Source organism: Phasianus colchicus, chromosome 7 (genome assembly GCF_987193195.1).
Source record: "Phasianus colchicus chromosome 7, bPhaCol1.hap1.1, whole genome shotgun sequence".
In the NCBI taxonomy this organism is placed as follows: Eukaryota; Metazoa; Chordata; class Aves; order Galliformes; family Phasianidae; genus Phasianus; species Phasianus colchicus.
The window spans coordinates 36,550,491-36,577,828 of record NC_143442.1 but is presented as its reverse complement, the minus strand read 5'-3'; the positions used below and the strand labels follow the sequence as shown (position 1 = coordinate 36,577,828).

General features: G+C 39.9%; 1 protein-coding gene across 2 annotated transcripts in view; it reads left to right on the top strand.

Annotated features, from left to right (window-relative positions):
* Nucleotides 1-27,338, top strand: part of DIP2A (DIP2 acetate--CoA ligase A) — a 104,623-nt gene that overhangs the window by 18,174 nt on the left and 59,111 nt on the right. For both annotated transcript variants that reach the window (XM_090144580.1, XM_090144579.1), the window contains exons 2-3: nucleotides 6,967-7,038; nucleotides 23,038-23,157. In XM_090144580.1, coding sequence (XP_090000706.1) covers nucleotides 6,967-7,038; nucleotides 23,038-23,157 — 192 coding nt within the window. The remainder of the gene's footprint in view (nucleotides 1-6,966; nucleotides 7,039-23,037; nucleotides 23,158-27,338) is intronic.

Sequence of the window (27,338 nt, the reverse complement as noted above, 5' to 3'; positions counted from 1 at the left end):
CAGATGTTACTTTGAAATTTTTCTTAGCACTTTCAATTACTGAATGTGCATATTGTATAATATGCTTCTGTAATAAGTAAAATAAATAAATAAAAATGTGACAGGTGAACCGCGTGTAGGAGTGATCACAGCCTTTGCACACCACGGTCTTGCCCTTTGCCTGTTCATGGTTCAGGAAAGTGCTTCACCTTTGTTGGCCATTCTTAGATTCTTCATTTTTGCTGCCCACTTGGTAAGCAGTGCTGCAAGTAGAAGTGCAGCCATCCATTGCAGGGACCCATTTTAAAGCGTAATCCCTGAGGGGCATTTCTGGTGACTGTAAAAGATGTTCATGGTCTGATTTGTGCATTGGATCTTCCCATAATCATAGATTTCTGGAGCAGAAACTGCTTCAATCTTTAGTCTTGTGCATCTTTGTAGTGATCAGTTGGGGCATACCAAAGTATGAATAGGAATTTTTTGCAACTAGTAAATAAGAAATGCTAAGCTGTTTGTAAAATTCACACAGCTGGTGGGGGGCTGCTCCTTGAGTACTTGCAGAGAGGAAAAAGAATCAATGTCACTGATATCCAAAAAGCATTCTGTAAAAGTAAAGCTCTGTACAAGATGTAGAATTTTAATATTCTGAAATGGCTTCTTCTTGCTTATTGATCACTGTAACTTATGGAATGAGTTATGGTGGATATGAAAGAGATAGAAATGTTGTCTTAGAAGAGAAAGGGAGTTATATATAGCAACTTCACAGCTTCAAACAGCATTATACAGTTCATGTATCTGGTTTTACTTTTACATAGAATTCTCCAATGCAAGGGATGACTTCAGAATTAAGACATTTCTTACCGAGTTAAATATGAATTGTTCTGTGCTTTGTTGTCTTAACTGAAGAAGTCTGATCTAGTCAGTAACATTCTAACAGTGGTATTGGAAGGGAATAGATATTTTCTTGCAGAAAGTGCTACAGAAAACGTTCTTCTTCATATCTTCCCATCTCTGTATCAGTTTGTTTGTTGGAGGCTGCTCCTGGATGTTAGGCCAGGTGTAATTATTCTACTTCTAGACGGTGTCCCTGGTGCATCTTGGAAGTCGCAAACAAGATGTCTGAACATTTAATCTCTGCAGTGTGCAGAGAGCACTTTTCACCTGTATTAGAAAAATACTTCTAGCTCAGGTTTTAAAACACCTTTTGTTGGTCTGCCTGACCAATCCTAATTTGCTTTTTCAGCTTCTTTTTCAGACTTTTGTGGAAAGCAAACAGTGCAATCTGATGTGCCAACTCTTCACCACTTCCCCTGATGCATACAGCCTCTCAGCTTGTTAAAGGAGACAGTGCCTCTCAGGGTTTGTGTCATAGTGTGAGAGGAAAGCTGGATCTGGTTTCAGAAATGGTGTTTATGAGCTCTGGGTAAAGATTTTAGCTGACGTAACAGAACACACCAATTGAGTGATTCAGAAAGCGTTTTCATACTTGAAAATGCTTTGTGATGTTGTAGGGGTTGCAAGGTTTGAAAAATATCAGGAACTTAATGAAGGTGTTTCCATAACTTGTTTCTTCCTCTGCTGCAGTAGTGGAAGAGAGCATGTTTCATTGAAGGGAAGCATCTCGGCTTATCTAAAACAGGACTAGATTTTTAATAATGAAGCCAGTATCAGGCTGGTATGCCTACAGAGGCATATTTGTAGTTGACACCTGTTGATCTGTTCCTAAATTTTGTGGAGCCTTTATGGGATGGAAGGAAAGTGGCAGTTTGTGCTTTTCCATTATCCTGGAGGAGTGAGCTTAAGGATTTACTAGAGCCATAGAAGAACAATTAGTTACATGAGTTCACTGAGCCTGGTATCTTGCAGGGTAACTTTTGTTATCCAGTCATTCAGCATTTTTCTTCCCTGTGAAATGCCCTCTCTTGGCAGAGGAAGTAAGTAATGACTTAAAGCCAGGCTCAACATTCTGTGGAGAGCAGCTTTCCTATTCTTTTTGGTACATGTATTTCTTGCAAGTGTGGATTTGTGCTGAGCAGAATAAGCTGGAAAATTTACACAGTACAGCAGGGATGACTGAAATGTATTTAATTGACCATTTCTTTTTTTCCTCATGTATGAATTTCAAGTAAAGTCTCTGGAAACTGCTTTTAAGTTTTGGTATTGAAGTGGTGGTATATGGACGTGTCAGGATGGAATTTTCTAGTGCTTTGTCAATAACAAAGCTCCAAACAGGCTAAGATGAAGCACACTTTTAATAATGGTATTGTAAATCAAGTAGTTGTACTGTGTAACTGTGCACAGAGTGCAAAGCTTGATCTTCTGTTAGCAACATGCAGCTAGAGTTATGTAACTTTCTTTTATGGGTGCATGCACTTGAGTAGTCAAGATCTTCCTTAGCTTCTAGAACTTAATGTTTCAGAGAGATAATTTGTGTTCAAAGACTTCAATCATAATTTAAGTAGCTGTATATCTCTATGCTACTACCTTTACGTGCAGACTACTCTAGAGTAAGTTTAATGAGAGGGATTAAGTTCTTGCTGCAAATTGGGTATTAATTATAGTAACACAATAGAAAGCAAAACAAGATGGCAGAGAAGCAAGATCCTAGGCTACAGGAAACACGGACCTCCTTAGACATGATAGCAGTAGGCACAGAAAGAAGAGAAAGAAACTGCTTATCTTCAGAAGCCCCATAAAGTCCTCAGGTATGCAAGGATCTCCAGATGATATACCTTCACCTCCCCTGCCAACCCTTAAATGAGGTCTGGGAAGGGGTGGATCCTGACTCCATCGCTTCCAGTCACTCTGCTGCATTGCATGCAGCTGAGCTCCCCTGGGTTGGCCCTGCCTTCCCAACAGGTGCTCAATCACTGCTTCAGGCCGTGACTTAGCATTGCCACTTCAATTATGATATGCATTTTCAGTGAAGTTCTCAGTGCTTTCCAAATGTTTAAAATAAGATCTTACAGGTTAGTCAGAATCACTATGTGGAAGGATCAGATTTAATCAGTTATTTACATTTTTGGTGGGTTTGTCTAATATGAGAGATTGTATTCAAGATTTTCCACACCACTGAGCTCATCCTATGCAAACTAAGCTAAAGCATCAGTCTGCAGCCTTTTCTTCAGAAAATACTGGTTCAGGAGGAAGACTGATGTTAGAATATTTTGCAGATTTTTAGATCTGAAGATGTATTGTTATAAAGCTTCATCTGATCTTTCTGTGACTAAACTTTTCAGTGCTTTTCAAAGAAAATGTGAGTATAAGCTTAGCTATTGCTGTAACTGAAATGGTGTGAGTTTTGGAATGATGATGTGTTGCGTGTTGGAGAAAAAACTGTGACTTCACTGGCAACTGCGTACCAGAACACACTTCAAATTACTTGACATGTTAGAAATGATTCTTTGTAGCAGTGATTGCAATATTTGAATTTTATGGGAGAGCAATTGGAAAAAGATTTACTTACAGCTCAACAAACAAAAAATTCCACTACCGTGAGTCTCTCTGGAATCATTTTTTTTCATACAAAGTTCACTAGTGATGGAAATATGTTTTATTATACAATTTTAGGAGAAGAATAGAAGATTAACAAGTAAACTGGAAAAATAGAGTTGCTAAAAATATAAAGCTTACGTAATAGACTACTTGTTTGCAGATGGCTGAGAGAAGTCTTGATTGTTTATCAATATGTTGTTGATTATTAATTAAGCTACTAGGAAAAAAAAGCCCAATGGTAAACTTCCATTTTGTTCAGGTTTCAGGAATCACAGATGTCTACTGCAAAAGGTGTTGCCTTTGGTGAACAAACAGGTTTACCGTAATCCAACTGTCATCCTCTCTCCTTCTTTCATATGTTAATATCCATCAGCAAGGGCTTTCTGAAATCTGCTGATCTACTGTAAATGCATCTTGCAGAAAAGACAAGAAATGTTCTTATCCTAGGAGGGTGGATTTTTTTTTTTTTCAGTCTCTGCTTACTGCAGCTGTGAGAGCTGTGTTTGAGAGAATCTTGTTTTCAACATTTTGTAATAGGGATTTTTATTGAGAAAGTTTGGTCAAAATCGTTACAGGTTTGCTGCATCGATTGTTAGGTATTACTTGCCTGCATCCAGGTCAAGCCTTCAAATAGTAAGTTTCTGTAAGAAACTTTCTCTTTGTTGATGCTGGGAACAATTTCTGGTCCTCTTTCTCTGAAGCTGTATCAGGAATGCCCAAGCATGCAATGCATGTCCATAATATGGCATAGAAGCTGATGGTCTCTGCTGCTTTGGTGCTCAGATAGCAAAGCTCTGAAGCGACAGGTATTAGCACAGAAGATGAATCATCCATTTGTGGTTCTGTTGTCAGCAGTCTTTGTATCAACGTTGACTTCCCAGCTGTGACACTGTGTTACCAGCTTTCTCCATGGTTGATCCTCTTCATAGTTCTTAGAAATGCCTTGATTCTTCTTGCTTTTACAGTGGACAAAAATCATAGATGTCAGAATAATTATTTCTTTTTTGTGTTTGTTTTACTGTGAAGTAAGGTAAAATCATGCAACGATGTGATATTCCCTTTATAATTCTGCAAGTGATGTAAAATAAAACACTAAGTTGCTTCATTTCACAAGTATTTGCTAAGCATGTCTAAAAGGTAGAATGTGGATCCACTGAAGCGGTTTTCCCACCCCCACCAGCACACCAGTACATGTCAGTCAGTCCCCAAAGCTGCCATCTTTATCTGGATTCATTTTCTGTCATATTTTCAAGTGTGTTAGGTTTTCCAAGCAGAGAACTGACAGCTCAGCCCGTCCAAACTGGTGTCCAGCTTTGCACAGTTCTCAGCTGCTTTGCTGAGGCAGAGAAATCTCAGATTGCTTTTGTGTCATTTGATAACTAGGGAGAAAGTGTGGCTAAATGGCAGCAGCTGTGGCCTGGTGTACCAGATGTGGCTCAGGGTCTGTTTCTGGAAGGGACGAGGGATTACAAAGAAACCACAATGCTGGATTAAATCCCACTGTGGAGGTGGGGGTGGGAGCAATTGTCTGGAAGGATTCACCCAGAGAGGAACAAAGAAATCCACGGTATGCTTCTCTGACCTGCTGGTTGGGGCTGCAAAAGTCTGCGAGATGCTTTTGGCTTTAGACTCTTCCTAACCTGATTCAAGGAAAGTGTGTAGATTCAACATCCTTTTTATCCAGTAACATCAACGAATTTGCAAAAGTTTTTGATTCTAAATTAAATGAGACTAATTTTCAATGCTGTCTTTTGAGCTGCTGCTTCTACAACAACATGCCTCTTCGGCTGGATGATTCCTGGCAAGATAGTTGATCTGTGGGAGTTTGATTTAAGGATTGAATCTTTATGGAGTGGTGAAAATTGCTGTCCTCGCTGAAGTTACGGTATGGCAGATTTGTATCATGTGCAGCATTTGTCACTTAGAGAATTTGCTGAGGTTGCTGTAGTTGTCCAAATTACTGCTGTTTTAAGATGGACTGTTCTTCCTGCTTGTGTTGCTTGACCTTTTTTCCAACTAATGTGGAAAATGAAAATCTTTTTTTGGTATCCTCTTTATTTAACTGTAGAAATGATTTATTTAAAGAGCATACAGTGGAATTTTAATCAGCTGTACCCAGTCACGTCTGTGCATTTGTGGTTTTGCTTAGTTTGTGTGTCATATTTTTATATAATTGCACAGTGAGACATAATATCAAATACACGGTTATGTTTCTATATATTTCTTCTGTTAAAATCTTTTCTACTTAGCAAAAATGATAGCCAGAGCATTTCTGTTCTGTGTACAGAGTTGGAGGTTTCTGAGTGAAAGCAGATACATTTTGCTTGGTTATAGTTTGAAATATCTACAGAGATGAAAGCATTCTGGGATTTACCTTTTTCTTTTTTGGAGCAATAACTTCAGTCTGTCATTGACTGTTTTTTGCACAGTGTCAAATGATATGCGTTCACTTAACTGCTGGGACTGGTAGAATGGAGTGACTTTGTTTCTGCTCTCAGTGTGTGTGCCAGGGCAGGAGGAGGGCAGATGCTGAGATGTGTTAGAGCACATACTGCTGGGGACAGTATTTAAAACCAACCAAAGTCGTGTTTTAAAACACACCTGAGGAACGTTTGAAATACAGAGTAAGATCTTTTTTTGTATGGTATCCAAAAAATGAAGGAATTCTCAGTTCTGCATGCCTTTATGGAAATGTGAATTCTGAGAGATGAAAGTGGTTTTAAGCTTGTTTTTGGTTTCTGTGCTGTAATCTAGAAATGGGTGAAGCTCATTAGCTTGAAAAGGAAAAGATCTTGTTAAGCTTGCTGCTGGTTTTACATGAAGGCTTTTTGTTCTGTCAGTGGAATTACAGGAGCACCAGATTCTGGTCTCAAACTTATTTGAGGTTTATGTAGAAATCTTCCTTTTGTTCTAGGCCATACACTGTCGTGTTCTAACTGTGCAACCCACAAAATGGGTGGATGGCTCAATACCACACCGAAACAGTGAATGAAAACAGATGATAGTAGTGGTTTAATGTCTTCTAGAATTTGAAAGCAGAGTGGGAAGAAACCTAGGATTTCCAAAGGCCGTCCCCAGGGATGCCAGAGCCCATTTGCCCAGGCCTTAGTGAAGCAAGAGTTTCTGATGTAGTGGAAGCCCACAGAGTCAGATTAGTTGTCTTTGGTGGTTTACGTAACTCTGTAAATCTCTTAGGCTGCTTGCTGCATCATGGAAGGTACCTCCAGAATCAGGTTTAGCACAGGTGCTGCAGATAGAACAACTCTTTCTCTGTTACATAGCTGTAAGATTTATGACACTTGTATTCACTTATGGGCAGATAGCATTGAGTGGGTAGGTATATGGCTGTGAACTGTTTCTCTGACATGGGGATCTTGATTGCTAATCTGATTTATTCAAAGCTAATGAGTTAATTTACACCTATTACGAAAATGAGAGTGATGATATCAATGCTGTTCCACACAATATGAATTTATTTCTTTGTTTCTTTAGGAGATATCACTCAGAAGGGCTATGAAAAGAAAAGAGCGAAGCTGTTAGCACGGTACATACCGCTCATTCAAGGTAAGAGAGTCCCTCATGTTAAATCTTTGAAAACTCTTCTTTAGATAGAGTAGATGAGTCTGGTAATATTTGTTTGATTGGCATAGCATCTAACTGGTAGTGAAACATGGCTATTTTTGTGGAACAAGAAAGAAATGTAAAACATTTTTTATTACTTTATATGAAATGGTAACTTTTATTTTTTAGGTTATTTCCTTTAGTATGAGAACTGCATTTAAGACATTAAGATAACTTTAGTAACGAGTAGAGTTATTCCTGAATACAGGTTGGCCAGATCCATTAAAAAGACGACTCACTAATCATCACTCCTGCTCTTTCATTTGATTGCTATTACTATGACAGAAAATAAAGAGAGAATCAATATTAGGTGGAACTGACAATGAGATGCTGTAAGTAGATGAGAGAAAAGTAAGTGCTTTAGAATGTTCTGTTCTCAGATGAGAGAACAGAGGCAATAATCCTAGGTTATGGTTTAGTTCTACTTTACAGGAGTTAGTGATCACAAAAAGAAATTGGCATCCCTGACCGCTTTTGTATCAGTTGTTGAATTAACTGATATTTTCTCTTGTTCTTATGATCTTGAAGTGGTGATCCATGTGATTCTTCGTAACAACGTAGACAAAAGTATCATTCCCTTTTTGTGCTTATGCAAAATGGAGTCCACTAACTGCTCAGGGCTTTTATGTTCTCTAGTAGTCTTTATATAATTTTCCTAGTTTTGTTATGTTGTTGATTTCCTCAAGTTAGCGGGGGGCAGCCTCCAGTCAGCTAGACTTTATTTTAAAAAACAAATAAATCCACAAAAGCCTCCAGTCTTGCTGTGCTGTTTACTCCTGGAGGCTTTTTCACGCAGTTTAAATTTTGAGGAAATCTGTACTATGTTAGGCATTGAAAACCAAGCTTTCTGTTTCTCCTGGTGTGTGCAAATGCGCTGTTGAAGACCTTTTTATGCCCCTTGAAAACTCTTGGATACTGCTGTATGGAGGAGATTCTGTGGTCTGACTTAAAAGATGTTTTCTATGGAGTCTGTTAGACATTGGTCTCTCTTCAGAAGAGAAGGTGGGACGAATACAGTAAACACTTTCTTCAGGTTGATGTGCTAATTGTAGTAGCAGTTTGTTTCTTTGCTGCAGGTCACAGTGCATTTCAGCCCAATGCTGGGTTGTGTTTTAGAGAAACCTTTATGGTGAATAGTTGGTGGTGGACAGTTCTGATATGAAGAACAGTGTCTTAGGAAAGTGCTCCTCACCTTTCTGTTGATAGCGATTTTATGTTTTTTTACTTTCAACCCTTAAATTTATTTGCAGAAATAATTCAAGCTCTGAGCTCTTGCATATAACTTAGGAAAGTGTAACACTTTCACACATTTTTTGAAGTAACATTTAAAGCTAGAATGCAGGGTAAACCACCATTGTTCCTCTTTTCTGCGTGAATATTCTGACCCCATGTCTTACGGTTACCCTTAGAGGCAGTGCTGGGTTTTATGCATGGGTGTTGGAACAATTCTATTCAGATGTCTGCTCTAGAAGTCTGCTGTGATACCGTATGATTTCTGAAGGTGTTTTGTAATTTCCTGTCTAGGTAACCTGCTTATTCAAGAACTCACTTAGCTTAAGCGCTGTACGAGACTGCAGAATTAACTTGTTTAAATTGCTTTGGAGGAAAAAAAAAGGAGCAGAAAAAAATGTGCTAATGGCACATTTTTTAGGATGGTTTTGATTGAATCATCTTTTTCAAAATCAAGGCATTCAGGAGTGCCTCACTGAGGTGACTTTCTGTATTCCTGGAGCATAATTTTAAGAAAGCATGTCCCACGTAGATTGCATTAGAATCCAGCTGTCTCCTAGTTTTTCTATCATAGGGTATTAGGCTGTAGGGTTTTTCTCAACTAAAAATGCAATAATGTAACCTAAATCTTAAAATGTAGGGCAGCATAAAGAATGCTGCTTCTCTGTTCCCTTAGATTTTCTGCTGCTTAATTTTTTTTCCTTGTTTAGATGAGTTTTCCCTAGCCACCTTGTGGAGAGGTTCGAAATTAGCTGATCACATCTTGCCTGACACCATGGTTTCTGAGATATCTGATTACCTGATTTGTCTACTGCTCCTGGCTTGCTTTGCATTAAGACAGCAGAAATCTGGGTTTCGTATGCTGAAAGCAGAGTGGTTAAGCTTTGCCTCTCAGAGCAAAGAACAGTACTTCCAAAAAGTTGGCGTACAACCCTGTTTCAGTTTCCTGACATATGTTCTATTAACCCAGTTCTACCTCAGAATTGTGTTAATTGGCACAGCTGCGGAATGGCTCAGATAGTGTGTAGGAGTCTCAGTGGCTTTGAGCCTGGAGTAATTTTTTATCATTAACAATTTTATCACAGTGTTTTAGGGTTTTTTTTAGTAATGTTCTTTAATCAGTGGTATTTGTAGTGAAATTGAAGTTTCCCATTATCCATTACATTTTTGCCACCTGAAAGATCTAAATCAGTGTTTTAGATTAGCAGAGGTCTTAGTCTGTGATTTGACCACCCCAGGACCAATAATTCATGTCTTCCTCAATTTGATTTGGTTATAATTTCTTTTCCAATTACATGTGCTGTCTTCTTTTCTTTCTTGGTCCAACTAACGACCAGTTAATTTTGTGATATTCCTTCTACATCTGTACTTACTTGAATTTCATAAAACGTCATGTTTTCCATGTACTGCATCAGTACCTACTTCTGCTTGCTTTCTAACAAAGCTTTTGGTGGTGGTACAGTTCTACTGATTTGTAAGGTTTTTAACAAAAGGTAGTTTGGACGGTGAGATTACTGAGGAAACATAAGAAACAGAAGTCCTAGGGAGTGAGAGAAAAGTGGGAAAAGGAGCAGTTGGAAAGATGTTTGAGGTGTTTTGTTTACTGTAAGCTTATGAAATGTGAAATGATTAGAGATCTTGAGGTAGGACTTCATGTTGATGTATTTCTTTTAAAGAAGGAAAAGGTGGTGGGTTGGTTTTGGAAACAACAAAGAGTACTGGGAAGAGATGGTTTGTACTGAGAGGAGGGAAGTGACTGTTCTGTGAAAAGCTGTAGGTTCTCCAAATTACTCTTTAATACAGGCAGGATTTTTTTGTGATTTTTGGATTAAGTGATACTTGTTAGAAGTTGGAAAGAAGTAATCACAGGGCTCAGGTTTATGGGTAGCTGAAGTTAGTTAAATTAATACAGACTTAAATAGAGACATGTCTTCATAAGGCCTGAGGTCTCTAAGTTTAATTTGTCATGCTATATCATTCTTCAACTGACATGTTAAAAACTAGCCATTGGAAAACTCTTAACTCTTTTAATGCCAAATAAAATTGATTGGGTTAAGTATCTTATGCAGTGTATGGCTGAATATGTGGGGAACCAAATCATGATACAGCGTTAAGTAACTCTACCAAGAGCTTGATAGATAGAAAAATAGGGAAATGGCTGCAAAGCATGTTTTCAGTTAGCTGTAGAATTAAATAGAATGTGTTAGTACTCAGGAGTTACGTTTACGAAGGTTATGTTGTATGTTTTAAGTTTAAGCCTACAGTTACGAAGAATTAATAATAATGTTAGACTTCACTTAGAAGGCATAAAAGTAGTTGTGGAGAAATACTGATTATAATGTGTTATCTTTCACTGATCCAACCAAATATTTTATTTTTGTATGCAAGTGTTGAGTAATAATAAACCTTGACAGCAGTCTGACTTAGTCAATCTCTGCCACCCCAAATTCAGATAAAGTTGTGAGGAAGTGCTTAAATCATATCTGTAAGCAACTTGGCATGCTGCTGTGCAAAGCTTCAGAATGATGAATGACACCAGATACCTTGCAAAAATTAATTGGAGATGTGCAGAAGGCTGGGGAGTAAAGAGAGCAAGAAATTACATCATGAAGTGAGCAGGGTTTTCAGTGTAACCTGGTCTCCTGTCATCCTGGAGCATGCTGTGCTAACAGGGGGCAGATTCTGTACTTTCCTCTCCTAGATATTTTTCTGTGTAGACAACATTCAGTGAGATTTTTCTGTTGTATTTTAAGTGACTTTTGGTTGTTAAAATGTTCCTTTTTAGGATCACTTTATATTCCAGTGTGTGGGTTGTATCTCAGAACGAGAAACATGGATTCATGAAGGAAAAGTCTTCTAGTAATTTAATCTCCTGCTCACAGGATGAAGGGAATTTGGTGGATTCCTCACCACATTCCTCACAGCATCCTTCCAAACAAATTGTCCATCTGTGAGTTGGACAGGTAGACTCCACTCTGGGAGATTAACAGGCTTTCTCTCAAAGTGGTTGATGCCCCATGTATGTCAGTGTTCAGGAAGTAGTTGGATAATGCCCTCGAGGATATGCTTTGGTTATCCCAAAGTAACCATCAAGTCAGGTAGTTGAACTTGATCTTTGTAGGCCCCTTCCAACCAAACCATCCTATCCTAATAGCAGGGACTTCATTATGAGTTATCCCAGTGCTGTGCTTTCAACAGCAGGTAACTCCTATCTGTGAAGCTGTAATTACTACTAGAATGCTAAAAACGTATTTTCAGGATATGGACTATTTATGAGTGATTGCTGAATGTGAAATAAATAATATTACACTGTACTCATCTGTGCTATGTTGGTAACTGTAGATTTATTTTCAGTGGTTACCTTGCCGTTATACTTGAACTCTGCTAATGTTCCAGACACTTGTAATCATTTCAAAGCTAGTTTAACCTAAAGGGGAGATAAAACACAGCCCTCAGAGGTTTTGGCAGACCTATTAGTCATTTGTGTTCTCTTTCATCAAATATGAATTACTGTGGAACTATCTTTTGCTGCTGCGCTAACTTCTTATTTGCCAACCAGGCATGAAAGACTTTTTTTTTAATTTTTTTTTTTTTTTTAAATTTTGGCTAATATTACTGTTCCAAGAACTCACTGTCCCTCTGATGTCTTGTTGTGCTGTCCCCTTGCCTTTCTCTTTCTGTTCCCAAGGTAAAAGCTTTTTAGCTGTGACCTTGAATAAGATATCTCCTCCTCCTGGGAAAGTAATCTTCAGGTAATCTGCTAGATTCGTACTTAAAGGCAAATTCATAATATCATAAAATCATATAATAACTTAGGTTGAAAGGGAGCTCAAGCTCCAACCCCCGTGCTGCATGCAGGGCCACCAACCTCCAGATCTAATACTAGATCAGGCTGCCCAGGGCCCCATCCAATCTGGCCTTAAGCACCTCCAGGGATGGACGGGGCATCCACAGCCTCTCTGGGCAGCTGTTCCAGCACCTCACCACTCTCTCAGTAACAAACTTCCTCCTAACATCTAGTCTGAATCTCCCCTCCTTTAGAATAAAGCCATTCCGCTTGGTCCTATCACTACTTACCTGTGTATAAAGTTGATTTCCCTCATGTTTCTGAACTCCTTTGAAATACTGGAAAGCCACAATGAGGTTTGCCCACAGCCCAGCTCCCCCAGTCTGTCTTCATAGGAGAAGTGCTCCAGCCCTCTGATCATCTTTGTGGCCCTCCTCTGGAGCCTCTCCAACAGCTCTCTGTCTTTGTGTTGGAGGCCCCAGACCTGAACGCGGTTCTCTAGCTGTGGCCTCACAAGGACCGAGTAGAGAGGGACAATCACCTCCCTGTCCGTGCTGATCACCCCTCCTGTGATGGAACCCAGGATACCATTTGCATTTCAAGCTGCATGAGCACGCACTGCTGGCTCATGTTCAGTTTTTCATCCACTAGGACCCCCAGGTCCTTCTCTGCAGGGCTGCTGTCAAGGAGTAATCCTCCTAGGCTGTATATATGCCTGGGATTCCTCCGGCCCAAGTGCAAAACCTTGCACTGTGCTGTGTAGAACCTTATCAGGTTCACCTGGGCCCACCATTCAAGTCTGTTGAGGTCCCTCTGAATGGCATCCCTTCCTTCCACCGTGTCAACCACACCACTCAGCTTGGTGTCATCAGCAAACTTGCTGACGGTGTATTCAATTCCATCATCAATGTCATTGATAAAGATGTTAAAGAGCATCGGTCCCAAGACAGAGCCCTGCGGGACACCGCTTGTTACCAGCCTCCACCTGGACATAGAGCCATTGACCTTGGTGTTCTGATGGACAGTTGGCTGAACATGAGCCAGCAGTGTGCCCTCGTGGCCAAGAAGGCCAATGGCATCCTGGCTTGTATCAGGAATGGTGTGGTGAGCAGGACTAAGGAAGTCATCCTGCCCTGTACTCGGCACTAGTGAGGCCTCACCTTGAGTACTGTGTTCAGTTTTGGGCACCTCAGTACAAAAAGGATGTGGAGGTATTGGAGTAGGTCCAGAGAAGGGCGATAAAGCTAGTGAAGGGCTTGGAAAATCAGCCCTATGAGGAGGGGCTGAGGGAGTTGGGGCTGTTTAGTCTGGGGAAGAGGCGTGTGAGGGGAGACCTTATTACTCTCATCCATTACCTGAAAGGTGCTTACAGTGAGAGCAGGGCAGGTCTCTTCTCGCTGGTGACAGGTGACAAGGCGAGGGGAAATGGCCTCAAGTTGCACCAAGGTAAGTTTAGGTTGGACGTTAGGAAATACTTTTTTACAGAAAGGGTGGTTAAACATTGGAGTAGGCTCCCCAGGGAGACGGGAGCCCTCCTGCTGAAACCTGCTTTCCCTTTATGTTTATCAAAGGAGGTACACTCACTTTGGCCTGTCTTGTCTGGCCAATGTACCTGTAGAATGTCTTCTTACTGTTTTTAGTATCCCAAGTTCAGTTCTGCCTGTGCCGTGACTTTCCTGATCCACATCTGCAAGTCTGGACAGCATCCCTGTATTCTTCCCAGGTGACACACCTTTGTTTCCAAAGCCTGTATGTACCTTTCTTTGCTCTCAGTTTGCCCAGCAGTCCTTGCTAAGCCACGCTGGTTTCCTGCCTCCTCTGCCCACTTTCTTATTCAGAGGGACAGACAGCTTTTGTGCTCTCAGAAAGACATCCTTGAAGAGTAGCCAGCTTTGCTCAGCATCTTTGTCTCTAAGGAAAGCATCCCAGGAGATCTCAGCCAACAAATAAAGTTTGTTCTTCTGAAGTTCAGGGTCCTGACCACTCTTTTTGCCAGGCCCACACTCCCCAAGATCACAAACTCAAGCAGGGCATGGTCACTGCAGCCCAGGCTGCTTCCAACCTTAGCACCTTTAATGATCTCCTCCACATTGGTGAGCAGTAGGTCCAGCAACACTTCACCTCTGGTCGGTCTGTGCAATACCTGAACCAGAAGGTTATCATCAATGGATTCCAGGAGCCTCCTGGATCTCAATTTGTCCCCTTCATAACCAGTTTAAAGACCTTTCAATGAGTCCCACCAGTTGCTGGATTAGGATCCTTTTATACCCTTGGAGACACGTGAGTTCCATCTGCAAGCATCATGCCTGGTGCCAAGCAAATTGTTCCATGGTTAAAAAAGCACAAAATTCTTGTGCTTGCACCAACCTCTAAGCCTGTGAGGTGTTTTTTTTTTTTTTATCCTCTCTGTATCCTTCCCACCACTGAAGGGATAGAAGAAAAAAACACCTGCATGCCCATTCCATCAACTACCCGCCCCAGTCCCCTGGAATCTTTTTTGATAGGCTTCAGGCTTTTCTCAGCGACTTCATCGCTGCCAGCCTGAACTACCAATAAGGGATAATATAATAATCAGAGGGGCAAATCAGGCTAGGAAGTTTCCTAGAAATATCCCTGATAAGTGCCCTCGGGAGGCAGCACACCTCCCTGCGAACAGGGTCAGGCCGACATACAGTCATCTATGACAACCAGCCTTCTTTCCTTCCGGGTGCAGGCAGTCTTGTGATTTTTGCCTGGAAAGACTCTTCTCCTATCCCCAGCTTCTCTAAACATGCTGGCTTATCTAATGAAGATATAATCTCATTATTAATCTTGCCTTATGAATATTCCTGGGTTGTTAAAGTTGTGTTAGTTGTGATGCATTTTTCTTAACCGGTCAAGAATTCAACAGAAGTCATTCAGCCTGTATAATCTGAAGATGGGAGATTATCTGGCTATTTTATACAGGTAAAATTTTGAGTAAATGACATGTCCATTGGGAAGCATTACTGGCAAACCAAGGCATTTTTGTTTTGCCTTTTTAGGAAAATGTTTCTCTATCAACTATCTTCCATTGCAGATTTTGGTGGAATCTACTTGTGAAATGAACTCTTGTCTTTCTTGTTTCATAGACATAGAATCATAAAATGGTTTGGGTTGGAAGGGACCTTTAGGATCTTCTAGTTCCCTCCTGCTATAGGCAGGGACACCTCCCTCCACACCAGGTTGCTCACACCCCCATCCAGCCTCACCTTGAATGCTTCCAGGGAGGCGGCGTTCACAGCCTCACTGGGCAACCTGTTCCAGTGTCTCACCACCCTCACAGTAAGTAACTTCTTCCTAATATCTAGTGTAAGTCTACCGTCATCCAGTTTAAAACCATTTCCCCTCATCCTGTCACTACCTGCCCTTATAAGAAGTCCTTCCCGAGCTTTTCCATAAGCCCCCTTCAGGTACTGGAAGGCTGCTATAAAGGTCTCCTATGGGGCCTTCTCCTCTCCAAGCTGAAGGTCTCTCAGCCTGTTCCCAGCGATATTTCCCTTCCTGAAGGTAACCCTTCTCCAGGAGCAACCAGTGTCTCTTCTGGTGCACTGCTTTGATACATCGCTGAGCCTAGGATCTTCTGGAGCTCTTCTTTCAGTGGTGAAAAAGACAGAACACTCCTCTGGCTGATAGGTGACCCACTGTGCTACTGTGTGCGCTTGGGCCACCCCTGTCTTAGGAAGGTGGGTCAGATCTTTCACCTGCTCCTGAATTTGTGAGGTCGTTTTAATTGTAACTTCACCTGTTTGGGTTATTGGCTTTACAGCTTGTAATGTGGAGTAGGTGGCTAATTATTTTTCAATCATACTGTACTTCTCTTCTGCTCTATGCCAGACCTGAGACCAGAACTCAGCTGTGGTTCATACAGTATTCTGGCACTGCCATAGGTCCCAGCTGAACCCATCCTGTGTTATGTGGACATCTAATTCGGCTAGAAGGATGGAATCGAATACACCCAGCACCTGACTGGCTTAATAGTTAGCTTTGCTTGCTGGAAGGACTCTTGTTCCATTCTCCCCCCAGTTCCCCATTTACCCACATTTACCTTTGTTGAACTGCATGTTGTTGATGATTGTCTGATGCTCCCATGTACCTAGACCCTCCCCCACCCACAAGGTCTGTCATCCCTACAAAGTGAACAGCACCTTCCTCCTGTCATCAGTGAGCTTCCAAGGATGGATTCAATTCCCATATTCAGAATATTGATACAAAGATAAGGTAATTGTCAGTGATGCTGATTCTTCATCCATCTTAGAGTCATAGAATCACAAGGTTGGAAAGGACCTACAAGATGATCTAGTCCAATCGTCCTCCCATTAGCTTTGCTGTCACAAGCTACTAAACCGTATCTTGTAGCTCCTCATCCAGACACCTCTTGAACACTGCCAGGGACAGTGACTGGCTTGAGGCTTAACTTCAGCAATGTAGCTAAGGAGCCTGATAGAATTTCATTTAGTGTGTGATTTTTTGAAAGACATGAGTGCTCAAATGGCAGGACGCTACTTACGAGACTCGTTGCTTTTTAGGTGCATACAAGTGCTCATCAACTCTTAAACTTAAGATGGACTTGGGCTGTATTGGTTTATCACTAGATTCCTCAAATCCTCCTGTACCTGTACAATGAGAGATGACAGCAGCAGAAGACATTTGGTTACAGTTAGTTCTGCGTGCTCGGTTTGTGGTTAATAGCAGGACTGGTGTTTGGGCTGGCACTACTTGAGCTCAAGGAATGAGTAGCTCTGTACTTCATAATACTCTGGTTTCCTGGCTCTGAAGATTGTTTTGAAGCTGCTTCTGAAATTGTGATGATGTGTATCCCTTTCAATAGTAAGTATAATTCGGAGTTCAATTGCAGGCTTTCAGTAATACTTCTTCGAGTATTCAAAGTAATCAATTTCTTTTTTCCTGCTAGTGTACAAAGAAATTCCATATTAGGAAAGTAAAATGTCAAAACTTAGAAATTGTTACAGGCATTTAACAGAAGTTCATCCTTTGGTAAAGTAAAAACTTTTTTGGTATATTTTTAATTACCAGGTTCCTACTATTCAGGAGTTCATAGCCAAAGAACAAGTTCTAAAAGATGGCAAACAATTAACTCAACCATTTTTCCAATAACAGCTATAATAACTGCTGCACATTGACAACATCAAAGATGTTTCACCATTATGTGGCTTTAGCTCTGAAGTCAGAAAGAACATTGTGGGAGCAGTCCTACTCTCTAAAATGACAAGGGCCTTACACTTAGAAAATGGTAGTTGCTAGGAGTCAAGCACAAAGCTCAGAGAAGGCAAGTCTCAGATGTACATGGAACTCTTCAGCAGTCACTACCACTTTTTTAAAATGCAGCAGTTCAGTACCATCTTACTGCTTTTGGCACATAGAATTATAGAATGGCTTGGGTTGGAAGGGACCCTAAGGATCATCTTAATACACTCATTTCATTTGATCTAGCTTAAATGGAATATGTGAGAACTAAATATGATTAGATTGGTTAACTGTATAAGCTATTTGTAGCTTGACTGCTAATAATTTGGTTTGCCCAAGGAGGCTGTGGATGCCCCATCCCTGGAGGCATTCAAGGCCAGGCTGCATGTGACTCTGGACAGCCTGGTCTGGTGGCTGGCGGCCCTGCACATAGCAGGGGGAGTGGAACTAGATGAGCATTCTGGTCTTTTTCAACCCAGGCCATTCTATGATTCTAATAATTTCTGAAAATACCAAGAGATTACTTTCATCTGCCTTTCTAATTAACTGATTTTAGCATTACAGTAGGAAACATTTTTGATCAAATTTCCCAATATGTTGTTTTGGGTGTATAAGATGGAAATTGTGCTGTTAGGTTGACTTTTTCGTAGTAAATTTTCGTGAAAAAAAATAAAAGTCGTCTCACCATCAGTGTAGCTGTATCCATCTAGGTACAGCAAACATTTTGAGCTTGCTGGTAGCAGAGGAAATGAAATGTTGGTAATTTAACTCAGAGAAAAATCGGGAGAAGTCCTCAAGCAGGTGGTTCTCAAGCAGTCTGAACCGCAGTAGTCAGGTCCAAGCAATTCATCTTTTCCTGTGGTCCATTTGGTGATTACTGGATAGTTACCACCTAGGGAGGCAAAGACCACCTAGATTGGGTAGGGACTGAGAGGTTGGCCTGGAGCTGTTGCCCACCCTTATTTTGTTTTCAGCCTTGTTGTATACCTTTTCCTTTCTTTCACTGCATTGAGCCTGTTTGTCACCTCTTGTTCCTTTCTTTTTTGTAGAGCCAATTCAACAGCTGCAAAAAGATTTAATAACATTCAGAGAACCTGAAGTTTACACTTCAGCTTCCTCTTCCCTTGTCCTCTCAACAAAGCTCTCTAATGTGATCTGCCATATTCTGCAGACAGAAGCATGATATACAACTGGGCAGAGATGTGTTGAAAGCCAAAATGAATGATTTGTTGAGATGCTGTTTTAATTGCTCTGACTTTACTTTTCAGTTGACCTTTTCAAAAGTATTATTTTTCAAGTTGTAATGTTCAACTATTTCAAACTATTTCCAACAGTGCAAGCTTTCACATTACATGGTCACAAATTGATTGCAGCAGAAGCTGCTCATTTTTCTTAAGGTGACATTTGTACACACATGATTCACAAACCTGAGTCTTCTCTCTTTAGTGCAACAGACTGTGGTAAATGTCTATTTTTCTGATGTGTGCGGGCACGCCGTAGTAGTTATGGGACTAAGGAGGAAAGACTTGTTTGTAGCTGTATTTGTATACATACAGAATAGTTAAGAAAGCATTTACCTTTAGCATTAGTAAAACACCAGTCTAGTAAAATCAATATGATTGCTGGAGTTCAATAATTATTTAGACGCTACTCTCAGACATACAGTTTAATTTTCGGATAGCCTTGTGTGGAGCCAGGAGTTGGACTCTGATCCTTATGGATCCCTTCCAACTCTGAATACTCTATGATTCTTTGAACATCAAGCACAGAAGCTGTTCCATCAGAGCCATCTGTGGGTTGATGGTTGTGGCTGCCTTGGATAGCCTGTCCTGAACAGTGGGTTCAGGTGGCTGGATCTGAGTAGAGGTTTGGACAAGATGACATTCAGTGGTCTCTTCTAATCCCAGTTTTCTATGGCACTGCAAAGACAAGTGTACTCCAGCACTAATTATGGAAATATTACTTTGGCATTTCAAAAATGTATGTATTTTAGAACATGACTTCAGAACATCAGAGAAAGTGGGGAAAATAAAAGCTGATTCAAGTTGCTATTCAATGCTTTCTGACTGCAGATTCAGGTGAGATCATTTCTGCATTGTGCTGAGAATCTGTTCAAACAAGAGAAGCAGTGCTTTGCCCTGGAGAGCTCGCAAACTCAGACTGTGTACCCTGAATGAGTGCTACTGCTTTATAACTTGTTTTTGAATTTTTTATCTTTGCATATCTTATCCAGGCTAGGCATCTTCCCCAGCATTGCTAGCAAAGTGTCCTAGTACAAGAAACTGTGCAGTGCTGTTACGGTAAAATAATTTTTGCCTGTACAAAATCACTAGAAATGTCATTAGTAGCTTTGATTCTTCAATGTCAGTAGATGGACAAATACAGTTCTGATTCAAATAATAACTCTAATTCAGATTTTCCAGTTGATTGGACCAAGTGTTCACCTAGCAGCCTCTTTAAGATGACTTTTCATTTTTGGTGGTTTTAGCTAAGTTAAAAATTGCCCAACTATAGTAATAGTGGATTGTGTTTCATCAATGTGTACTTCTTAGAATGTTATGTTTGTAAAGATCTTCGCTGTAAACAGGGGGAGGTGGCCTAATTATCCAGCTGCTTTTGCTGAAGAATAAGGTAGTGATTTGTGTAGAAGCAGAATAAATTAAGAAGTTCACCAAGCTTGTGAAGCAGGATTTTTCTGGCATGTGATTGTGTACTCTGATAGTTAGATGCAGCATCTTACTTTTTTTACCGAAATGCTATTTATTACAGCTCATTCTTTGAAAAGGGGAACAAACCCCAGAGATTTAAGCTGAAGAAAAACAGACCTGATTTCCAACAGTGCCACTAATTTTGCATGTTATCATAATTTAAAGGGAACTTCTGAGGTTTGCTGGTTATTTCGTCACAGTTCAACTGCCCTAATGCTAATCCACAAGGATCTACCCTGTAAGCGTTAGAGAAAAAGGAGGTTCAGGTTTTGGAGTTTGTAAGCCTTTTTAAACTCTCTCATGCTTATTTTATGCTTATTTTAGGTACCTTCTCATCCTCACTCCTCCATCACCACTGCTGGCACAGCCAAATAGCAGAGCTCAAGTTGCACATAGCTCAGCAGCATTGTATGGACTGCTTTTCATCTGTTGATTGGTTATTCCAGTTAGCTCATCTTTCTAGGTTTATGTAGTACTGAAGCCTTGTGCCAGATGGGACAATGTCATTGACCACAGATTGTGCTGGGCAGCTTTACTGGGCATGGTGGATTGTAGAGTGGGACAGGGTCTTGGTCGTAGCCTGAGGGGTCCTGACTCCAAGGTTCTGCAGTTGCTTGCTTACACGTATAGCCCACACATTGTTGCAGAGGCCTGAAACTTCGTTGGTTTTTTGGTTTCTGTGGAGAGAGGCATGTATGGAGGAGCAGTAGGACTGTGAAAGAGTCAGGAGTTGAGAATGCGTTGTGAGCTTCTTCCTCCACTAACAATTAGTAATGCTCTTCTGGAAAAAAAAAATAGCAAAAAAAAATCATTTTTTCCCTTTTATTGCTTCCTTCACCCCAAAAGAATTATTAGGTCAACCACAACTGAGCCAATGCTTTGCACGTTATTGAGTAAGGCTCTCCCTCTTGTATTCACTGGATTTTTTTGGAATTGTTGTACACAGGGAGAAATCCAGCTTAGCTTGTTCCTCCCTGTAGTCTTTTCCACTGCCTTGGTTATCACATTACCCTTTTGTACCTGTATTTGAGGAGACTTGCTTGAATCTTTTTCATGAAATACAAAGTTATTTGCTGTTTGTAAATCAACAAACCTTGCTGGATTCTTGACTCGTGGCTATGTAAAACTTCTGTTTGCATGAAATGCAAAATGCATTTCTCGAGCATTTTAACCGCTCTTCAAGTGTTGATACACTGAATCAGTTCAGTTTGTAGATTAAATTGGATTTTCTTTTGAAAGCAAAATTCTGCCAAGGTGCTTGAGGGAGCATTAGCTCTTTAAACTTTTTCATTCTTTAAAATGAGTGAAGCACCATGTCCTTGCTCAGCTCTACACCCAGCTGTTCTCCTTTGGGAACACTTGGGTTTAGGTCTCACTGTGCCTCTTGGGCCCTCTACAGATGGACATCTGTGTGTTTTATGTGTGACAGCTTGTGCTGGGTGAAACACAGTGCTTGCTGGTACTGATGTTTCAGCCTGCCTATGTTTGTGTACCTGTGAAGGCACATGGTTTTGTTATTAAAAGGAAATACAAGTTTCCTTATTTAATTATTAAACTTGGGCTTGTGCTATCTCATAAGATTATTTAATAAGTTAACACGTTCACTGCCGAAGAAATATCCAGAATGCCCGTTGGTGCTGACATGTAATTTTCAGCAGTTCAAAAAGCTCAACAAAGTGTAAAAAATCTGCAGTATGTTTGCAATACATGCATTTCATTAGTGTTTCTGCTATTCAGACCACATGGGGGCAACGCACAGGTAATAAGCAGTGTTCAGAATGACACTTAGATTATGGCAGGCTCAAGTTATGACAAATCATGTCATGCATTTCGATATTTTGTCTAAACACAGTCGTGTGAAGAGTGAAAAATACACAGCCATGCTTTCCGTTTGATAAAGGAATTAGAGAACAGGTTTCAAGATTGCTGAAAACATTGTCTATTTTTTTGATACATTTTTTATTCCGCTTTCAGACAACATAAATACATTGTCTGTGAATTTTCACATACACATTCCAAGGTTGCAATCAGGTATTCACCTCGAGGAAAGGACTGATCAAGTCTCCTTACTACTCTTCTGCAAATCTATCTTAGCAGAGAAAGATATCCATCTCTTCACAGTCACACCTTATTCATGGCATCGCTTTTTGGCATTACATACATTTGTGAACAACTGTGTTCAGAGGCAAAGCAGAGGAAGGGTAACATTTCATTAAAAATCTCCAATGAATGCCTTGAGACGTCTCTGAGAACTGTAGCTACTGCCACTGAATCAGGCTGGTGTGTTACTTTTACAGAAACAAATATCCTACTAGTTCTGTGGGTTCTGTTGCCCTCATTTTTTTTCTAACTAGAAATATAAAAACATAAAGAAGTTTTGTTACTTTTACACAATAACTCACTAGTTGTAGCGTTCTTGTTAAAAAGTGATTCTTCCTAGTATTCTTCTATTAAATGGATGTAGATTAAAGAGACGTGTGGATTCCTAAATATTAGCTGTCTTATTTTTAGAGTTGGAAGGAATTGGACAAAATGGTTCAAGTATTATTTGAAAGGTAGAACAGTGTAATTGTGTCATTTCAGCATCTCCAAGTGTGATTGTAAGCATATTTGTAATGTTTCTCTTGTTATCTCATGTTAAGCTGGGGGTGAATATGGTCCCTTTCCCTCTTCTCCATAACCCTTTTCTCCACCATCCAAATGGATTTGGGGTACACAACACCTAATGATAAATGATTGTATGCTAATAAGAGCAAAGCTGTTTTTTCTGTTCAGAAGTGATTTTTATGTTCTGGGTGAAACAATAATCACATCAAATTTGGTTTTATTTTAAAGAATTTAAAATGCAGGTGGACAATTCTATTTTTAAAAGACTTCAGGCACCAGTTGATTCGTAAGTAGGTGTCAAGGGTGGTGGTAGACTTTAAGCATGAGAAGCGGGTGTTTTATCTGAGAACCTGAATTTGTATTGAAATAAAACTCTTATTTCAGGTGTGGATCCATCCCTGCAAGCAGAGAACAGAGTCCCAGGCACCTCACAAGCTACGGCTGTTGTGTCCAAACAGCAGAAATCACATTCCACGAACTCGAGGGATGAGCGCTTCCGATCTGGTAGGTGAAAGTTGAGCAGCAAAAACATGAGGTGTCTGAACTGAAAAGAATAACCAGCAGCATAGTATGTATAGCTAATGAGGAAGCTGGGAGTATTTTGGGAGAAGGGGAGAGCTAATGAATATTTTTCAAGGAGCTTTTTGTGAGGGGAAGAAATTGTAGCCATGCTTTGTGACTTCTCTATTACTGTGAATTTACCGCATGCTTAACAATTTTCTCTTGTTTGCTGATCTGGTTTCCAGCCTCTAGAGCAGTTATTTAATCATTTAGAAGACTATAGCATGTGGGCTCTGCTTTTTTCATTGTTTTGTTTTGTTTTGTTTGTTATTGTTGTTGTTTGTTTGACTAGGCTGCTTCTTTAAGAAAGGTTATAGGGTTGTCATATTTACTGCAGCTCACTTTCAAGTATTTCCTGGTTTAAAACAAGTGCACAAAAAAAGGAAATGTTACAATGGATATTCTACATTAATTTTAAATGGACACCCCTGTGACTAACCTGTATTGAAAACTTCTGTGAAAATATTGTTATCATCATCACATCCTGTAGCCATTGTTGCTTTACAGGTGGTCAGAATACACTGTTTCCCTATGAAACCCCTTGTCACAATAGTGAGAAAAAGGTGGTGTTTGAAAGCTTTTCTCTGATAAATACATTTGAACTCATAACTAATTTTTCATTTTGCTTTCTATGGTCATTATGCACCTCAGTGTTGGTTATAGACAGTGCAAGTAATGACATGTACTGTGTATCCTTAATATGCTGTTATTCTTGGCTCTCCTTGCTTTGTAACCACTGGTTACAGTAGCACATCAATCATATTTACATTGTTGGCATTTAAAAAAACTTGTGTTGGGAATGGATTTGATGTATCTGCATGGATTCCTTCTGAAAAATCAAAGGATGAATGAGACACCTTAAATGTTCTGAGAATAAGGATTCCTGGGAAAGATTTGTGGAGTGTTTCTATAAAGTATGACTGAGGCAGTTGGATTTATTCAGAGAACGCTTCAGGGAGACCTTAATGCGGCCTTCCTGGGATTAAAGGGATCTTAAAATTATGGAGAGCGATTTTGCACGTGGTCTGACAGGACAAAGGGGAACAGTTCAACTGAAAGACGGGAAATTAGATGTTAGGAAGAAGAAATTCTTCACTCAGAGGGCGGTGAGATGATGGCACTGCTGCCCAGAGCTGTGCGTGCCCCAACCCTGGAGGTGCTCAAGGCCAGGCTGGATGGGGCCCTGGGCAGCCTGAGCTCGTGGGGCAGCCAGTCCACAGCTGTGAGGTAGGAAATGGATGGGCTTTTAGGTTCCTTCTAACCTGTGCCATTCTGTGAAACTGTCATCTTGTTTATGTTCTTTATACAGGGGATATAACGATCACCATGTGTCAAAGGTACTGGTGGTATCTTTTTATCTGTCTTTATAGGTCTCTTTCAATCCAAGTTGTTCCATAATTCTACATTGATCACTCTTAAAGTAATGCCTCCTATTTATTTTCATGGAATCTACAAATGATACGAAGAGCACAATAGCACTATTTGATAGAGCTAATTCTCAGCTACAAAATGCTATTTTTCATCGTAGTCACTGCCATTAGGTATTCATTTTTGCCAGTGATGAAGAAGAGCTTGCATGCTGTGCTCATAAAAATCTCTACCAGCAGAGATGACTGCTGTCACTGCAGAAATGAAGCATCCACTCTGAACTGTGCTCACATCCACTGTTTGAACTCTAAATGTTCAGGAAGTGTTGATGAATGTCAACAGGTAGGATTTTTTCCACGATGGGGAGCTGCCCCTCTGCTACCATCTGTCACATGGCAACAAAATGTAACAGGATATGGTGGGAAAGTTCAACCTTTACTGCCACAGCATCACCATCTGCCTCTGACATCATGGGCCAACATCATAAAACAGGAGGCATTACTTTCTGAGCAACCCTCATATTCATATTGTTGGCTGTACAAGGAAGGTCCTGAATTTCAGAGATTACATAGTATCAAAGTTAATGAAAGGAGATATTTGACTAATGTAAAAATTAGTCATGTATATTCGCATCTGCATTTTAACATACCTTCAGTGTAATTTTACTGCTGAATATCTACTAAGAAAGTAGATTTAGTGATTGAATTACAGCCATGATGAACAAGTTTGTTCCAGGCATTGCGAACAAGTAGCTTCCAGGTAAATTACAAGGTGAGTCATGAACCTGATAGAAAGAAAATAATTAGGTTGATTGTGTTAAACTACTAGAAATGAAATTTGCAAGAAGAGCACAATTACAAATAGAGAATACTTGGGAACTAATAGCCAAGAGAGCTGGGAGGATCCATAGATATATGTTGTATACACTTTTACTTTTCTTGTCTTACAGCTTCAAGCATCTTACTTAGTTTGTGCCAAGGATACTTTAAAGCAAAAAGAAAGCAGAAAGCAAGCAAACAGCCCTGATGTATTGCTGGTATTGTTTGGGGGAAATTTAGTGTAGGACTCTTTAGCCTTTCAATGCAGGATGTAGCAGGTATCTAGTTCAGCTAGATAATTGCTTGTTAATAGATGTGGCTTTTAAATATTAGTCTATCAGTGCTAATTGTCAGTGCTGCTTCTTTTCCTAGAATTAATATTTTTGTGGTATTGTTGATTTAAATACATTTATAGTTACTTTCAGTAACTCTGAAAAAATGCTCTCAGTCTCACTGGTCTAGAGTGAAGGCAATATTTTTTGCTTTCTATTAACAGTTTTTTTCTGAATGATCATTAAGTGTTCAGGCAATCCTGCTAATGGGCAGCTATTTGAGATAAAACCTGATGGGTGGCTTTTTAGATTATTTTTTTGCACTTATGGCCAATGAAAAATCCCATCATTGTTCCTTATTCCTCTTTAAAATTTTTGCCTAGGATGATCTTTTCACTTTGAAGTTTAAACTCAGGCAGAAAAAGTTCATGTAACATATGTTATTGGATTTCTTTTTCCCTGATGTATGGTAATGATGTATGTGATTTCCCTGATGTATGGTAAGGCTTAACATGCTCAGGTGATATCCAAATCAAATAGTGAAGCATTTGCTTGATTTAATTTATGTTTAATTTATGCCTATCCGAACAAATGTAAGTAGAGATGCCAGGAGACTAAATTGTTTTCACTTTTTCCTCTAACTTTTAACCAAAGAAATTGTTTCAGGTTTATTGAAGTAGTGGTTGTCTTTTGTATTTGAATGAAGAGATAAACTAAAAGAAAAATACAAGGATTTCTCAGTTTTTGTGCTCTGACTCTAACGGATATTGAATCATCTGGTTGATTCTAATCTTCGAATGCTTTACATGACTGCTGATGCTGTTTTCCGTGGCTATTCCTGCTGTGAGAGTTATGCATATGTGGAGTATGAATAGAAACGTTGACAGCACATCTCAGAAAACATAAGTTACTGCTTAAATAGCTTCACTCTATTCCCCCAAATACTTTGGCATAAAGAGTCACTGTTGTGCTTCACAAAGTGGTCTCAGTTTATCATAGAGGTTTTAACTGTGCTGAAAGTACTTTCTGCAGAAAGTTGTTGTCCACCACCAGCAGCAACTTGAAATATTACCTGTAAATTTCACTCTGTTGGCACATGTTAAAGCTGCTTATCTTTCACAACATCTAGGCAGTAATTTTGGTCGCTACTGCTTCTTCTATCAGTTGCATGCCTTATTTGTTCTTCGGACTTCTGAGGGGAGAATCTTACTTCTTTATTGCCTTCCAGCCTTCTCTTTACATCTGTCTTTCCTTTCTTTGCATCTTAACAGTTTTTCTGCGTCTTTGTAAGAGTAACTGGTGAGAGTGGAACAGGATCTCTTTTTGCAGCAATTACAATAATCTGCTGCAAACAGTTTTTTGTGGTTTTCTAGAGTTGCCTTCCATTTAAATTAACAATAATCTTTGTCACCCACAGATTTTATCTCCAACCAGTAAATATTAACTGAAAATTTCCATCAGTGGAATGTTGTTAATAAATAATGTCAGCAATAAATTATGAAAGTGTTCCCTGAACAGCACTTAACATTTCAGAGTCTAATGATGACAGTGTGATAGACAAGGTGAGAAATGCAGAGGCTTTGCAGACATTTTTGCAGGCTGACACCCCTCGATGCCATGTACCCCACGATTCAGAGGACACTGTAATCCAGTGTGTTGCTGTTAT